Source organism: Camelus dromedarius, chromosome 18 (assembly GCF_036321535.1).
Source record: "Camelus dromedarius isolate mCamDro1 chromosome 18, mCamDro1.pat, whole genome shotgun sequence".
NCBI classification, from domain to species: Eukaryota; Metazoa; Chordata; class Mammalia; order Artiodactyla; family Camelidae; genus Camelus; species Camelus dromedarius.
In genome coordinates this window covers 11,780,081-11,797,216 of record NC_087453.1, presented here as the reverse complement: position 1 = coordinate 11,797,216, position 17,136 = coordinate 11,780,081, and the positions used below count along the sequence as shown (strand labels likewise).

Here is a 17,136-nt window from a genome sequence, read left to right as displayed (position 1 = left end):
CAGGGCTGCAGCGTGAGAAGAGAACATGGTGCAATTCCGGAGACCTGGGTTGCAAGGCCCAACACTCTGAATCCTCTGGCAAGCTGTGTGACTTTGGGCAAGTCACCCAACCTCTCTGGGTCTCAGTTTCCCCATTTGCCTCCTTCCTATATGTGAGGCTCAGATGAGATTTGTAAAAGCCTGTGAACACTGTAGAAACAATAATCATTGTGTAACTGATCGTTCTGTCAGCCCTTGCTCTGTGCCGGGCACTGGACAGAAGAGCTGCAAAAATAGTATTAGTATTAATTATTCTTGTTTTACATATGAGAAAAACTAGGATCAGCAAGGTCAGAGGTTAGATTCCATCTCAGATCACGTGGCTTCTCTTGGCCTTGGTTTCCTCAACAGAGAGACGGGCTTCCTACTGTTGTTGGTTGCATAAGGACTTTGAAAAGTTGAAGAGTGAGGGGTGGAAATTTGGAGACTGGTTAGGGCCAGGCTGGGTCTCCCAGAGGGGCGGGAGGAGTTAAGAAGGGTGTGAGCTCCTCCAGATTGGGCAAGATCCCGCAGGAGGCCTAGGGTCACCCGGGCCTACCCAGGATTCCCAAATCCCTCCTGGAGCAAAGGGCCCGGGATTCCCGGGCGGCTCCGGGAGCGGGCGGGGCTGGAGGCGGGGCGGCGGCAGGAAGGGGGCGGTGGCAGGAAGGGGCCGGAGCGGCGCTCAGAGAGGCTTGGGCCCGGCGGAGTCCGGTCAGGCTCGCTCAGCCGCCCGGGGCTGCACGGGGGCCCGCCGGGGCCCCGGCGTGCTGCGCCGGACGCGGGAGGGGAGGCGCGCCAGGGGGCGAAAGAGAGCTGAGCAGAGCAGCAGGACCCCCGGCGGGCAGGGGCGGGGCCTCCGAGTTGCCCCTCCCTCCCTATCTGGGCCACGCCCCGCCTCCTCCCCGCGCGGGGCCGGGGTCAGCCTCCCGCCCTGGCCCGGGACCTAGCGTCGCACGCTCCCCCTAGGGTGCCATGGCCTCGCGGCTTCTGCACCGGCTGCGACACGCTCTGGCCGGCGACGGCCCCGGGGAGGCGCCGACCGGCCCCGAAGCCGAGCAGTTCCCGGAGAGCTCGGAACTGGAGGATGACGACGCCGAGGGCCTGTCGTCCCGCCTCAGCGGCACCCTGAGCTTCACCAGCGCCGAGGACGAGGACGACGAGGACGACGAGGACGACGACGAGGCTGGCCCTGACCCGTTGCACCCCCGGGACCAGGCTGCGGGAGAAGACGCAGGCGAGTGCGGGAGGATGGAGGCGGGAACCCTGGTGCTCGATTAGGCCTCCGCCCCGGCCGCGTTCCCGAGTTGATCCAGCTGAAACTCGCACTTTTTTAAGTGCCCCAGCTACTTCTTGGCTGTGTGACCTTGAGAGAGTCACAACACCTCTCTGGGCCAAGTTCGCTTTTGTCAAATAGGGAAAATCACTCCCATATCAGGGTTGTTTAGGGCATTAAATGTACAGGGTCTGGGAAACAAACGGTAGTAATGGTATTGGCAACTATGTTTTAGGGGTGGAGATACTTGTTTAACGCCTACTGTCTGTCAGGCAGGTGCTTGGCACCCGTCCCCTCTCTGGCTCTCCGTTTCCTTTTATATCAAATGGGGATAAAGCCTTTATCACCTGTTGGGAGGATGACTGAGGTCATGGCACGTAATTTATTTCGAACCTGGCTCCAGGCCCATCCTGTGCTCATGCAGAACGGAGTCCCCCACCTGATGGGCAGCGAGGCAGTCAGCCCCTGGCGCGGCAGTTGCAAGATTTCTGGAAGAAGTCCCGGAACACCCTGGTACCCCAGCGGCTGCTCTTCGAGGTGACCAGCGCCAACGTGGTCAAGGACCCGCCCTCCAAGTACGTGGTGAGTGAGGGTCCAGGAACCCCTGGACTGAGTGAAAAAGTCTGGCTAAGAGAAAGCAGGGAAAACTCCAGCTTCCTGGGGGATCTGGCTGTGTAGTGAGAAATGGCTACCCCATTTTAGATGGGGAAACTGAGGCCAGACAGGGGATGTATCTTGAGCAAGTCCTCAGGCAAATGACTTAGCTTTTTTGAGGGATTATGGACCTGCCTCCTAGCCTGACTTTGAGTCTAAGAACTGATATATGTGTCCCCTGTCCCCTGAGTGTTTTCAAATTGTAGCAAGATGCAACATACACAGGGAAGAATATTATCCAAGTCAGATTTGAGACCCAAGTTGCATTGGTTAGTGGATAGAAAAATGGGTTTTGGAGCTTGATTCAGATCCTAGTTATTACCAGTTGTTTGACTTTGGGTGAGCTGTGAAACCTTGATGACCCTGTTTCCTCATCAGAGCAATGGGGATAATGCCGGGGATTGTTGCAGGAACTACAGGAGACGGTACACAGAAAGCTGTTAGCATTGTGCCTGGCATTATGAAGTGTTCCATAAAATGGCAGTTCTTTTATTATTACTTAAGTTTGGGTAGAACATGTCTGGCATCTAGGGCCTGTTGTGGCCCTTTTACAACCCAGGGGAGTCAGTTCTCCAGCACCCACAGCTGTACAGAATAAGCTTGTCCTAAGGATGGGGTTTAGGGGGTTGGTGGGGTTGGGGTGAAGAGCAGTGTTGGGGAGGCCCTGTTTTCCTCGCTGTGGAAAGGAGACACTGACGTGGAGAATGTGCTTAGCCTCCCTGAAACCCAGCCTAACTGGCTGGCCGTGGCAATGGCGGCTCCCTGCCTCTCACTTCCCTCCTCTTCACTACCCTCCTCCATTTCTGACTCAGCAGGAGGGGGGCCTGGAGCCCTGTCCCACATCTGGGCCTCTCCACCCATCTTGGAGACTCTTAGTAAAAAAAAAGGCCACGCCCCTGGGGTGAGTGCTCAAATTCCAGCAGGCGTTGACTCTGATGATCAAGTCTTAAGAGGCAAAAGTCCTGATAGGGGAGCGGTGGGGGGTCATGCACAGGAAGGGGGCACCAAGGATCAGGTACATAGGAGAAGCTGAGAGGCAAGGAAGTGGGGGGGGGGGTAACTCTGGGAAGAGAATGACAAGGCAGCCAAGTATGGCCTGGCCCATGTCTGGGGAAATGAATCACCTTTGTTCAATGAGGACCCTAAATCCTGATTTAAAATCCCTTGAGGGTTAAGAGCAGAGGCTTTGGAATTAGGTCGGCCTGGGTTTGAATCCCAGCTGGGCTTTGTGACTTAGGGGAAGTCTTTGAGCCCTTTGCCTCCTCTTGGAGCCTACTTCCTCAGCTGTCAAACAGATGAGGACACCTCCCTTGCAGTGCTGTTGTGAGGATGAAGTAGTAGATGTGAAGTGCCTGGCACAGCACGTGGCACAAGGTAGGTGTGACTCTCACATCTACCTTAATTAATTAAGTTAGTGGAGCAACTCCCTCTTGTTACTACCTATCTCAGTGGGACATTAGAAGGACGAGATGAGTTAATGGATATAAAATGGGTTTTTGTCTAAAAATAAAAGCTAGATGAGCACAAGGGGTCACTACAGACCAGTGCGTCTGGTTCCCTGGAATATTTAATAACTGTTCCTTAAAAAAACAAATGAACAAAAAACACAAGGTTTTGCAGTAAATATGTAGTATGTTTGGGGAATGCAGAGTCGAATGAGAGTAAAGTAAGTTTCTTTATTGTTAAACTTTCTAACCCTGAATATTAATGTACACGGTGAATCTTCAAGAGAAGGATTCAGCGGGCAAACCTAGTTGACCACGGGTGGCCAGGATATTGGCAGTTTCACAGAACAAATTCAAGAGAAAAATCTGGGTTTGGTGTCAGTAATGCTTTATAGATTAATCCATATTTGGGTTCTCACACCTAGGGGGAGGCTTCGTGGTCATCTTGTCCAGTATCGCTTTCCCAATTCTCGTCCTATCTAAATGCTACTTGGACCATTCTTTGCTTCACATTTGTCTTCAAATCAACCTATTTTTTTAAATTATCTTAAAAGACAACTTTATAGCACAACTGTATGGGGAAAGCCTCCCTTGCCATAAAGAGAAGAGAACCATTATAGTAAAAGCAGTGAAAGGGAAAGTGTCGTGAAGCTATGCCCCAATGGTGCTGCCTGAAGAAGGCCCTGACCTGAGATTCACTTTATGGCTCTTTTCTAAAAATGGAGATGAGAAGTGTTGGAGAAGAGCTTTTTTTTTAAACCAAACTGGAGAGCCTCTCAATTTCTAGTCAGAAAGATTCACAGAGAATAAGAGGGGGAACCACCTCCTGCCTCTGATTCACTGTTACTTACTCCAGTACCTGCCAGCTACAAGTCAACATCAGTGCACATTCCACATTTGAGTAAAGGCTGAGCTGGGCCAGCGTTGCATTCAGTAGAGCTGGAAGCAGACCCAAGAAGGGGACTGCCTTGCCTGACCTCACCTAGTGAGGGAGTAGCTGACCTGAGGTTAGAAACTGGCCCTGAGAACGGTGTACTTTTCACGATGGTCATGATGGGGGCTGTCATGGGCCCTCCAGGTCTGGATTGGGGTAACCTGGCTAGGGATGTGGGGCTGTGTGTCCAGAGTAGAACAAAGCTCCAAGCTGGTATAAAGTTGGCTTTAGAGGACCAAGCAATGGGCCTGGGTCTCAGCACACCGCTGGTTTTCCAGAAGGGCTATCATTAGAGCTAACTGTCCCATGGGAAGGGAGTGCTCCCTGGCAGGGGCAAAAGGGGCGGTGGTCCAGGCACTGAAGCTCATCTCTGTCTTTTTCTCCCTGTGCTGCCTTGGGCCTGGGTCATTTCAGACGAACCTCAGGTAAGATGGGACTGGCCTCCTGAGCTGCCACCCCAGCAGCTCCCACCCTCCTGGGCCTAGCCCCGGTGGGAAGAGGTGGGGGACGAGAGTTGGAAGTGTGGGGGTGGGGAGGGCAGGGGTCCGTGGACAACTTGCACCCGCCCTGACCCCCACCCTCCCTGCAGCTCTACACCCTCGCCGTGATGGGCCCGGGGCCGCCGGATCGCCAGCCGGCCCAGATCTCCCGCCGTTACTCGGACTTTGAGCGGCTGCACCGAAACCTGCAGCGGCAGTTCCGGGGCCCCATGGCGGCCATCTCCTTCCCCCGGAAGCGCCTGCGCCGGAACTTTACCGCAGAGACCATTGCCCGCCGCAGCCGGGCCTTCGAGCAGTTTCTGGGCCACCTCCAGGCCGTACCCGAGCTGCGCCAGGCCCCGGAGCTGCAGGACTTCTTCGTGCTGCCCGAGCTGCGGCGGGCACAGAGCCTCACCTGCACCGGCCTCTATCGGGAGGCGCTGGCGCTCTGGGCCAATGCCTGGCAGCTGCAGGCCCAGCTGGGCATCCCCTCAGGCCCAGACTGGCCCCTGCTGACCCTGGCCGGGCTGGCCGTGTGCCACCAAGAGCTGGAGGACCCTGGGGAAGCCCGGGCATGCTGTGAGAGGGCCCTCCAGCTGCTGGGGGACAAGAGTCCTCACCCCCTGCTGGCACCCTTTCTGGAGGCCCATGTGCGGCTCTCCTGGCGCCTGGGCCTGGACAAACGCCAAACAGAGGCCCAGCTCCAGGCCCTGCAGGAGGCAGGTCTGACCCCCACACCACCCCCCAGTCTCAAAGAATTACTCATCAAGGAGGTGCTGGACTAACCTGGCCCAGACTGAAGGCCACTGTGGGGAGAGGCACTGCCCCTAGATGGGCGCTGGAGTTGGGGCTGATGAGGACATGGACAGCAGCTGGGAGGCTATAGGGGGTGCTGGGAACCCCTAGAAGCTCCACAGAGAATCTGCAGCAGACCAAGGAAACATGGTTCTGTTGAGCTGGGCTCAGGACAAGCTTGGGCTAGGATGGTGCAGGGAGAAAGTCTGATGCAGCCTCTCCAGCTTATGAATATCTGGGGACTGTGCCCCAGGTCAGGGTCAATGTTCCCCTTTCCTTGGGCCTCCAAGCCAGAGGCAGCCTGGCCAAAGGGCCAGGGACTCTGCCTCTGGAATCCTGGAGTTGATGGCTGGAGGGAGGGCTGCAGTTCTGGCCCAGGGGAATTAAAGGCCAGCAGCTCCAATGGTATGCGTCTCTTTATTGGATGCCACAGACAGAGGGCCCAGCCCTGGACTGTAACTCCTGCCTCAGGAGTCTGGGTAGAAGGGAGAGCCTTGAAGCCCCAGGCCAAGCTGGTACCTCTGGCTACAACTTGCTCTTTGAGCCCTGGGGTGTCACTCGGATCACACCTTCCTGGGCACAGGTCACAGCCAGGACCCCGTCCTGACGCCACAGCCGCCCTTGAACCAGGCCCCGGGAGCCACCTGCAGGCAAAAGGAAGGGTAAGAACGGTCTTCTCTCTCCAGCACAGCCAAACGGGCTCCTTGAAAAAGGTGGGACTCAGGGTGGGCTACCCCATCGCAGGCACGCTGGGTGCTGTGGTCACTCCCAACCTCCACGTGCCCTTTTAGGAGTCCATTACATTGGGTCACTGGGGTTAACGCCTCCCATGGGAACCCCGCCTGGCAATTTAAAAGCACTTTCACGTATCTGCTGGCTTCCTCAAAAAGATCTCAAGGGGAGAAGTTCTGAGAACAGTCCTCATAGCTTGGTTAAATAGATCTGCCCTGCTTCTGGCCACTTGTGTTAGGAAACTAATCAGTTCCCTTTATAATAAGTCAAACCAGGCCCTCCAGGCTGGTCATTCATTTAAAAAACAAAGAAAAAGAGCTATGCCCAACCCAAAGGGGCAACCCTCCCTCCCCACCAAGGGATTCTCCCTTGCCTGCCCTGGGCCTGAGTCTGATGTTTCAGAAGGGAACTGCTGGTTTGTCTTACCGCAGTAGCGTTCACTTAGTTCTCACAGTAGCCAAGTGAAGCTGGTTTTGTCCCACTTTTCAGATGACACTACAGTCCAGAGAGGCTCAGGAACTTGGCCTTAATGATCAGGCCAAACCCAAACCCAAGAGAACGAACTTCAAGGTGGTTGTTCCTGATGCTGTTGGTACTTGAGAACCCCCCTGCCCTGAGTTTAAAGCGTCCTTTAAGTTTTGTCCCTGTTTCACAAAGCTTTTCTTCACTTGAAATGTTACTTCCTTGAGAATTCTGGGCTTCTCTCTTATCACCATAAGGAGTGTCCAAGTAGTGGGGCCCTGGGAGACTGTCGAGTGCCCTGACCACCACCAACCAGGTTAATTGTCAGAATCACTCAGGGAGCTTCTTAAAAATAGTTTCCTGGACCTTATCTAAGACCTGCAGAGTCAGAATCTTGGGGGTAGAATCACAATGTTTTGAAAAAGCTCTCCCAAGTAGTGGTCTGATGGGCCACAAGCTTTGGATACCTCTGCTCTAATACAACCCTGTTTGTTTAGATGGGGAAACAAGCTCAGAGGAGAGATGGGACTTGCCCAAGATCATACAGAGAACCTGAAGTGGTTCTAGACTAGACCTGAGTCTGTGAGATAAAGTGAATCACTTTCCCATCATGTTATACAGAAATTAAGAGCTGAGCAGGTGTCCCAATCTCAGGCCTCACCCTGTCATTTTGAAGACAAGGATGCCACAGCCTAGGGGGGCAGGAGAGGAAGTGATCTGTGTGGTGCTCCAGGGGAAGTGGGCTGGAGTCGGGGGCGGGGGAGGCGTCACCCCAAAAAGCAGGCCCCTTGCCACCCCAAGGTCAACACCCTCATCCCACGTGGCCTGACACTCACCAGCCCAGGGGCTCTCACACTCATAGAGCATCCAGTGGTCAGCTCGGAAAGGAGCGTGAAACCACATGGAGTGGTCCAGGGAGACCATGAAGCGCACCGTATGCTGACACTGGTGGGGCAGTAGTGCTGTGCCCAGGAAGGCATAGTCTGAGATGTAGGCGGCCACGCAGCAGTGCATCTTGATGTCGCCCTCCCCTGCAACAGGTTCCGGCCCCATCATCCCTGGGCTCCTGGGCTTTACAGCTCAGGACCTGCAGAGAGGTGGGGCGAAAGGGGCTGCCATGCACAAATATGCAGACTGTTCAAATGCATGAGGGCACCTGGTCAGAGGTTGTTTGTGACGGGGAATAAGGGAGGTGGGGACGGGGGAGGGCGGGGTGAGTGAGGGTTGAAATCCAGTCTTCATTCCCCAGGTGTCCCTCCCTGGACCCTGGAAGTTTTTCCAATTTGCACAAAGGCACCTTACGGTTAACAGCGGACCTGGAGAATTTCACTCGGCAAGGTGTCTTGCCTTCCCCAGAAAGGGCTGACGTTAGGATGATAGTCACCTCCCCGTTCTCCCCATGCAAGGGGCTGAGCCAACTTCCCCATCATGTGGATAAGGAAACAGGCCCAGAGAGGGGAAGTAACATGCCTAAGGCCACACAGGGCAAATGAGGTGCAGGTCTAGACCCCCAGAGAGTGTTTTCCTCCAGTCCACAGGGTCCTCTTACCAATATAGCCCCGAGCTCGCACCCAGAACATCTGTCTTGGCTCCATGCTCTGCATCTGGCCCAGAGTGGGAGGGTTTACCAGCTTGATCTCAATGGGCACCTCCTGGGCAGCAATTCGGTTCAGCCCCACTCGGTACTTCTCCTGGAGGTTAGGGTCCCTGAAAGTAAAGGGAAGATGGACTGGGGGAGACCCAGGGAGATGGGGGGCCTCTCCTCTGAGCTGCCTCTTCTGACCACCTTCATTCCTCTCTAGGGACTCCCGACTTATCCCCAGAGCTTCCCTCCCTCTGGCAGGCAGGACAGGATAGTATTTGCATCCCTTCATTGCCCCTTAAGAGCCCTGTGGCCTTGTGCAAGTTAGTAATCTCTCAGCCTGCCTTCCCATCTGCAAAATGTGGATAATGCCAGTAACCAAACTGGAGAAAACAAGATAATGCATCTAAAGTCAACACATCATAGAGTCCCATGGCGTACCCTGTAACAGGCACCGTTCCAGGCATTTCACACACCTTCCACACCCCTGTGAGATCAGTGCTAGCATCACTGCCGCCTGATAAATGAAGGCAGCACAGAGAGTGCAGGTAGCTTGCTCAGGGAGTGGGAAGAAGCGGGAAGAGAAGGCGGGTTTCTGACGCAGGCCGTCTGGCTCCATGGTTCGTACTCTTAACCACTTCTCTATTCTAAATACTCAGAAAACAGGCTCCCTGCTGGACCCAGGTATAACCTGAGTAACTGGGGACACTGTGTCCCAGCCAGGGAACCCCCTTCGCTCCAGTAACGATCACCCCTCATGCTCTTCCCTGGTATTTCCATTTCCATCCCTATCCTCTCAAGCACCGTCTAAAAGAACCTTCTGTGATGATGGAAGTTTCTAGATCTTCACTGTCCACTATGGTAGCCACTAGCAGCATGTGGCTTTCGAGGGCTTGAGCTGTGGCAGTGTGACTGAGGAATAGAACTGCTAATTCTCTTAAACATTAATCAACTTCTTATAGCCACCTATGGTTAGTGGCTTCTCAAGCACACCAGTAGATTTAGAGACCTTTAGGAACAATGTCTTCCTTTCATTTCCCAAACATCTCTGGGTTCTGACCACATCCCAGGCTCCCAGGCTCCATGCTTATATAGTGCTCTCTGTCAATACTGCTATAACGTCAATTTACTGAGCACTCACCAGTGCCTTACTACCTATTCTCTCATTTAATCCTCACAGCAGTCTTCTGAGGTAGGAATTATGATTAGGAATTATGATAACTGAGAGCACAGGGTGGGAGAGCAACTCACCAAACTCACACAGCTGGCAGTGACAGAGTCCAGATTTGAACCTAGGGCTTTCCCAGGTTCAAGCCTACCTCCGTTCCCATCCCATCATCCTGCCCCACCTCGTGCGGCAGAAGGAGCGGAGCTCTTTTTATGATACAGTGGTGAAGCAGGCAGGGCAGAGACAACTGTTCCCGTTTCTCAGATGAAGAAGCAGGGCTCTGAGAGGCTGGGGAGTTGGCCAAAGGCACACAGCAGGTGGGCTGGCCCAAATCCATGTGACTGTCCTGTGTCAGGACCCAGAGCTCCTTCTGCTGCCCTGGCATTTTTCCAACTTTCTTAGCTGTGATCCAAGTAAGTAATCTCTTTGACCAGGTGATGTTCAGAATACTTAAACACACTACAGGAAAGGCAGCGGGGCCATCACTCTGCAGCAGGGACCCTCACCCCTGCCAGGCTGCTGCATCATGGGAGACCCCGAAGTAGGGGGCAGATCACTCAGGGATGGGGAAGGTGAGCATTTACCAAGCGGTTATAGAAGTTTTTCAATATTTTAACAACCAGTAAAGCTGTACCACTACCTGAACTGTCTGAATCACAAGCCCTGTATTTCACATTGCAATCCAATACACATGCTCTCACACACAACAGGATTCCTGCCCTTATGACAGGCCAGACCCTCCAGTATCTTCTTTTCTAGTCTATTTTTTTAAAATGCTGGTCAAGATCCACTAAAGGACCCCATGACCCGCTAACAGGCAGTAACTGCAGTCTGAACACAGTCCTGAAGACTCCAGGTCTCTCACCTTAAATACCGGTCAATGAGGGTCTCGTGGCCAAGCACCTCCTCCGGTGGGGGCACAGTGGGCATGGAGAACTGGTGCTGCATGGGGCTGGGCTGGGCCCGCTGGAAGGAGGCCTGGCAGATGAAGATGGGCTTGCCATGTTGCACGGCCTTCACAGAGCGCACAGAGAAGCTCGCCCCTGTTCGCGTCCGCTCCACCTGGTATAGCACCGGCACCTTCGGGTCCCCTGCAGCAGGCACAGGGGACACGGTGAGCCTGAGTGAGCCCCTTAGTCCCGGTCACCATCACCATAGCGGTGGGGTGAGGGGGCACCTCTGCTGCTCGTTCTCCTCTCTTCTGCTCAGTAGCTACTGACTGAGGCCTAAGGCCCAGGTCCTGGAGATACAGAGAACACCGGATTCTGTCATCTAGATGCTCCCGGTGCAGGCGGAGCCCCTCTCTGTCAATAGTACAGAACAGAAGGGACATTGCCAGATTCCCTGCGTTTAAAGCCCAGCTCTACCGCTCACCAGCCGTGTGACCTTGAGAAAGTAACTTAACCTCTCTGAGCAGTTAACCTGCGAAACTGGGATCCTTTCAGGATTTTAATGAGGATTAAATGAATTCAGAGTTATAAAGTGTTTAGAATAATATATGGCACATAGTAAGTGCTCTGTAGGGGTTTGTTAAATAAATAGCCTCAGTTTTTGTCTTGTTCCCTGTGTGACTAGGATCTTGTCATAGTCCAGTACCATTTTTCTAGATCAGGGGACAGCAGATCTGGCCTGCTGACTTTTTTTTTCTTCTGTTTTCTTTCTTCTCCTTCTTCTTTTTAGAACAAGCAGAGGCTATTTACTCAGAGTTTAGTACAGCAAGGGAGTCATCCACTATCACTTAAAGTTTGGCAGAGACTCCAAGGCACACAGAGGAGTGGGAAAGCTTGACAGTGAGAAAAAAGGTTTCAGGTAAGCCCTGCTTGGAGGCTGTTGGCTGGGGGAAAGCTGTAGGCAGGCTAACTAGAAGCAGGAGCCTATGTAATTGGTTAGGGGTACAGGTTTGGCTTTCCCTGGTTGGTCCTAAGTTGGAAGCAGGGGCAGAAATTAGGGAAGCTGTCAGTTATTAATCAAGTCCAGGCCATTTGGGGCTGACTGTTACAGGGGCTATGGTCCAGCTTCTTGGATCAGTTACTAGAGATGATGGTCTGACTTCCCACAAGTCCCATTTGTAGCCAACAGGTTGGCTTCCTGTGCTCGTTGCTACCAACTGTGGGTCAGAGTTCTATTTTCTATATGATCTGGCCATTGTCTGAATATTCATTCTCTCAGGAAAAGGCTGCTGTCAGTTACTTCATCCTTAATGCAAATGGAAGCCACCTGGCCTTTCTCCTTCAGTATCTGTGATCCCAATGCAGGATGGAAGACACTGGCCCTAGGGTGAGGACTATCAGCCCCCAACAAACAGGTTGGAGAGGGTCTTTAGAGGGAGCGAGTCTTCCTGGTGTCCCTGAATTCCTTTCGTCTGAGTCAGACCGACCTTGGAGAACCCTGCCACGTAGGTAGTGAGATGGGATGATTTTCAACATTGAGATGAAAGAAGCAGTTCTAGGGAAGTGTTACTTCCTCCACCCCAACCAAATGGAGAACCCTCCAGACACTGGAGGCTCATTCAACAGCAATAAACAGCACTGTGAACCCTGAAGCCCAGGGGGTTGGCTCGGAGGTTTATTACTCAACATCGCCAAAGGGGCATTTTTATCAGAATGGGGGTTCCTCAAGGTCAAAAGCCTTTGAGAATGGCTTCCCAAGAGTCCAGACACTGGAAATAGCTACAAGTGCAGCCTGATTCTAGGGGCTGGGAAGGAGGTCTCCCTTCCCTATCAATGAACTTAAAAAAAAAAAAATTAGCTTTCATCCAATCCTTGGGCTGCAGCAAAATACAGTACTTTCAGTTACTAGTGATTTACCCTTCAATGTGAACGAGTTCCAGACCTGCTCTTCAAAATTCTTATTGGAGAAGAGCAGGTAGGCTCTGCAATATATTGAAGGAAGGGAGCTAACAGTTACAGAGTGCATTAGTCATGTTGACTGGCAACAAAGAGGCTGCCAGATATTTCTCCAGCAAAGATGAGTTTATTAGGGAACAGAATTGCAATTCAGGATCTGCAACCATGACAATCCACGTGCAAGTCCTCTGCACAGCAGAGGAAGGAGAATGCTCTTATTGAGGGGAAAAGGGAGGGCTATAGTATAGTATAGTTGAGAGGGCTATAAAAAACAAAGAATACGTGGCTTTTCATTGGCTGAGTCCTCGGCAGGAAAGAAGAGAAGTCTTTTCTCTTCCTGCTGGTCTCTGCTATTGTTGTAGGGTGTGAGATCTTCCCCTTCTGGCCTCCCAACTCAGTAGAGGTTTCTGTGTACAAATCTTTTACAGTTACTATGGTATCTTTTCTCCCGTTGGTCTCACATTAACTATGCAAAGTGGGCTTTACCCTCATTGTATAGATGAGGAAACTGATGCCCTAAAGAACATTTTTTGGTATACAGTCAAGCCCATTTGTTTATAGTGTCTGCTAGTGCTTTTGCCCACAAAACCTAAAATATTTACTATCTGGCCCTTTACAGAATGTTTTTTGACTATTGCTATAGAGTCTCCAAGTTCTAAACCTATACCAGTCAGATGACTCCTGGATTACACTCTTCTACCTATCCTATAAATACTTTTTTGTAAATCAAAATACAAACCAAAACCCCTAACTGACCAACATTCTATTCCAGGCTTTTACAAAAAGAATTGATATGATAAATGGCCAAGGACTCCCAGTATCTTTTATTTTCAAATAACATTGGAGCACCATCACTGTTCATAAATCTTGATGTACCTGGTCATCAAGGGGGTCACATCACAAACTAATAAAAGAGCTTCCCTTTTTGCCTTGCTGCCAGGAAGCTCAGAACTAATTTTTATATAAAATTGCAACAATATGCCTTAGCCTAATTTTTTGATCATTTCCACCAAATCCCATTACTACTAGCCTCTTGGCCCTTGAATTTTATTTACCATTATTTTTTAAAATTTTGTACCAAATGTTTTATTTTTTCCATACTTTGTTATTTATCTTTATTTGCAGATTATATTCCATTATAGGTTATTATAAGATATTCAATATAATTCTCTGTGCTATACAGTAAATCCTTGTTGCTTCTATTTTATGCATAGTAGTTTGTATCTGTTAATTCCATACTCCTAATCTGCCTTGACTTTTATTTTAATAGGCCTATAATAGCTGTCAATTATTTTAAGCCATCTTGCAGGCTTCCAAGAAGCAGGTAGGGACACAAATAATTGGTGATTATTATGAAATACGAGTGTGAGCCCAGCTCATTTCAGACTGCCCCTCGCTGGAGAATTTCCAAAGAAGTGGATCCTTCCCCTGGAAGCTGGGATGGGCTCTCTCATGGTTTGGAATTATTGCCCAAGAGTGGAAGAGAAAAGCGCAGAAGGAAGCCAGAGTGTAGAGCTTGGAGCCACACAAACTCAAGTTCAAATCTCGGCTCTGCCGCTCTGAGCACTTGTGGGAGCTGCTTACATAACCACTTTGGGTCCAAGGTTCCTTACAAGTAGAATGGTGGCAAGAATGCTCACCCCCTCTGTTTACTTATGAGGATTAAACAAGGTACAAAGCTGTGCTCTGTAAAATGCATATTTTAATTACTCCCATAAATTCATCATCAAAAAATACTGATAGCAATCATTTATGGAAAACCCATAACATGCCAGGCCCTGCACTAGTTATTTAACCTGCCTGCAAAGACTCTTAGAATTCTTTTCAGAAACAAGACAATGAAACTGAGTAAGGGATCAGGTAATGTCCCCACCCCCACAAAATAAAACAAGACTGTCTCACTAGGCTAGAAGGATTACAATATCAAAAGGCTAGCAGTTTTGGAGTTTTCAACCAAACTGAGGAAACAAAGAGCACATTTGCTCCCAACTAGCATAAAGGTTAACAAGGTGGCTGGCCTGCCCCGAGATAAGCATTCAAATACTTTATGACTGTCAGGGCAGGACAGGAAATAAAAGGATGGGAAGTGAGGGGCAAGGGAATGTAGTATGAAAAGGTGTATTTACTATTAACTATTTTTATATTTGTAAAATAAGGGGGGGAACCCATTTTTTAAGATATGGATCACATATTATAAAGTACCATAAACTCTTCTCAGCTGATGGAACTATGAAGAAGAGACTGTCAAAATTGGGAGCATTGGCTTGCAAGGGAGGGAAAGCAAGTGAGATTTTGATGTTTCTCAAAAGAGAGCCTGGGTTTTAAAAAATTACTCTCTCCTCCTTTATTTGACCCCAGACCTGTAAGCAGCTATAGAGATCTCGCTCGGTCCCATCCCTCCTCCACTTTTCAGATGGGATGAAGGAGGGGCCGGGGAGGGTGGTTATCTCACTCGAGGTCGCAGGGCAAATCAAAGGTAAAGCTCAAACTAGGCCCAAGGTCTCTAGATTCCCAGGCTGGTGCGCTGTTCTCCAAGTTAAGCTGCCTGCCTCCAAACACTCAGGTTACAGCACCCCTCTGAGGACCCAGCACAGCACTGGCACCAGGTGTGTAAGGAATAAAGAACCAAAGACCCACGGGAAACAGTTAAATAACAAACTCTTGAGCCAGAAAAGAAGTCCCCAGTGTCTTAGCAGGTATGAGATCTAAGGCCCTTCATGGTTCCAGGCCTAATTCCTCTCTAGGGTCCCCTGAGGGTGATCCACTAACTCTCCCTCACCACCCCTCTCTCCTCCTCTTCCCCCTCCATCTCTCTCCCTCTTCCTCCTCAGTCAGCACCCCCAAGGCCAGGAAGAAGTAGCTGCTGGGCCACCAGGGCTGGGGCAGGGTAGGGAGGGGGTGATTTACCTCTGCGAACAAAGTAGCAGTGCAGGGAGTGCACGTGGACATCCTCACTCACAGACTTGGCTGCAGCCACCAGGGCCTGGCCCACGATCTGACCCCCAAACAGCCGCTTGGTTGTAGGTACCCAGTAATGTGTTCCTCTGTAGGGAGAGAGAGAAAGCACGGAAGACTTGGGGGCTGGGCCAAATCCTGCAACTATCAATGAGCCTCTAGTGCAGGATCTCGAAACCTGATTGGGGTCTGGGATCCTTCGAGAATCTGGTGAAAGCCATGGATCCTTTCTCCAGGCAGATTTCCTAACATCACTCTACATACAACTTCTTCAAAGCCTGAAGGATCGCCCAACCCTTCTGTGGATTTCACTTAAGGATAATGAACCAACTGTATATTTTACACTAGGAGAACAGGGGATCAGACAGAGAAGTTGACTTGAGCAAGATCACACAGCTCAAATATTGCCATCCTGAGCAGCATCTGGATCTTTTGACCCCAAATTCAGTGTTTCTTCCATTGCCTATAACAGGGTAAGGCAGAAACTTCTCGAGGCGTTGAGTAGACCAAGACAAACCACCAAAGCTGGGAGTCGACTGCATTAAGGCCTGCCACTATGTCCCTCAACTTCGACAGTACAGTTCTTCTAGGAACTAGATTGAGTTCAAAGGGTCCTCAGACTTCAAGTCTAACCCCTTCAGTGTACAGATGAGGACACTGAGGCCCCCAAAGTGTAAAGTTTTGCCCAGTGCATGAGCCCTGTGGAGACTTAAGATTTAGGTTTCCAACTTCCCACTGCCCAGCCTAGCATTTTTTCATATAATGCATTGTAAATAGCTCTCCAGGGAGTTATTTGTAATTTGTTAAGAGGGGCGGGTGGGCAGGGAAGACAAGTTAATGCCTAAAATAGCTTCCAATCAGCCAGGAGGGGCCTTGGAAGCCCAAACTGTTAAATCTCCAGCAGTCAAGAATTTAAGTGGCATCAGGAAGGAAACTGGCACAGGGCTCAGAATGAATAAAGACCTACTAGACCCCCACCTAGTGGTGGTGGGGATGGGGTATATAAGAGAAAATGACAGTGAATATGCAATGAACTGCAGATAAGTTTGTGCCCTTGGACAAATCACTGTCCTTTGGAGCTGGCTCCCCCAGGGACGTGACTCCTCAAGGGAGTCTGCTGAGGATATCTTAGATTACCCCTTTATTTGCCCAGATTGCCGGGACCTCCTAGGGATGGGATATGCAGACCACTGCGCCGAGGAGGAAGCCGGGCCAGCTATGTCAGGCACAAGTTCCCTCCCAATCGCGGCAGAGGGATCCCGCGCAGAGCCCATCCTCATCCTGGGCGCTACAAGAAGGGGCAACGAGGTGGCGGCAGTCAAGATCAGAAGCCTCCGTCCCAGTAGGGGGTAGTCCGCGGACCAGATGCAGCCGGCTACCTGAAGAGATCCTCATCCAGCAGCTCGAGGTTGAGCACGCTAGTGACCAGGACGCTGCGAAGGTCCCTGGGAGGATCGCCGTCGCCCTGTCCGTCCTCTGGAGCCCGCGGGGACGACATGTAGTTCGTTTGCTGCCGGCCCAGGACACTGCGCTGGGCGGCACACGCTGAGACCTGGACCTAACGCGCAGCTTCCGGCAGAAGCTAAGTAACCGGAAGCCCCCTGCAGGCACTGAGAAAGTGGGATGCAGGTTATGATTGGTCGGTGCTCCTGTCAGTCTTCGGGTAAGTGTCCGTATCTGCTCTCTAGCGATTGGACAAAATGAGTGCCAGTCCGGGGAACCCGTGTGTAATTGGATGTGACAATGAGGGGGCGGATCCCTGGGACTGGATAATAAGGGCTGAGTGTCAC

General features: G+C 51.3%; 2 protein-coding genes across 2 annotated transcripts; one reads left to right on the top strand and one right to left on the bottom strand.

Moving 5' to 3' along the window:
- Nucleotides 1–726: 726 nt before the first annotated feature.
- Nucleotides 727–6,004, top strand: SNX21 (sorting nexin family member 21). The gene is made up of 3 exons (XM_031433719.2): nucleotides 727–1,255; nucleotides 1,698–1,876; nucleotides 4,917–6,004. Exons 1-3 carry the CDS (start codon nucleotides 994–996, stop codon nucleotides 5,589–5,591), a joined length of 1,116 nt encoding a protein of 371 aa, XP_031289579.1. The 5' UTR covers nucleotides 727–993; the 3' UTR covers nucleotides 5,592–6,004.
- On the bottom strand, nucleotides 6,000–16,951 carry ACOT8 (acyl-CoA thioesterase 8). The gene is made up of 6 exons (XM_010978603.2): nucleotides 16,726–16,951; nucleotides 15,299–15,435; nucleotides 10,411–10,636; nucleotides 8,345–8,502; nucleotides 7,632–7,826; nucleotides 6,000–6,245 (listed from the first exon to the last, which is right to left on the bottom strand). The coding sequence occupies exons 1-6, from the start codon at nucleotides 16,842–16,844 to the stop codon at nucleotides 6,127–6,129; spliced, it is 954 nt and encodes a 317-aa protein (XP_010976905.1). The 5' UTR covers nucleotides 16,845–16,951; the 3' UTR covers nucleotides 6,000–6,126.
- Between the last annotated feature and the right edge of the window lie 185 nt (nucleotides 16,952–17,136).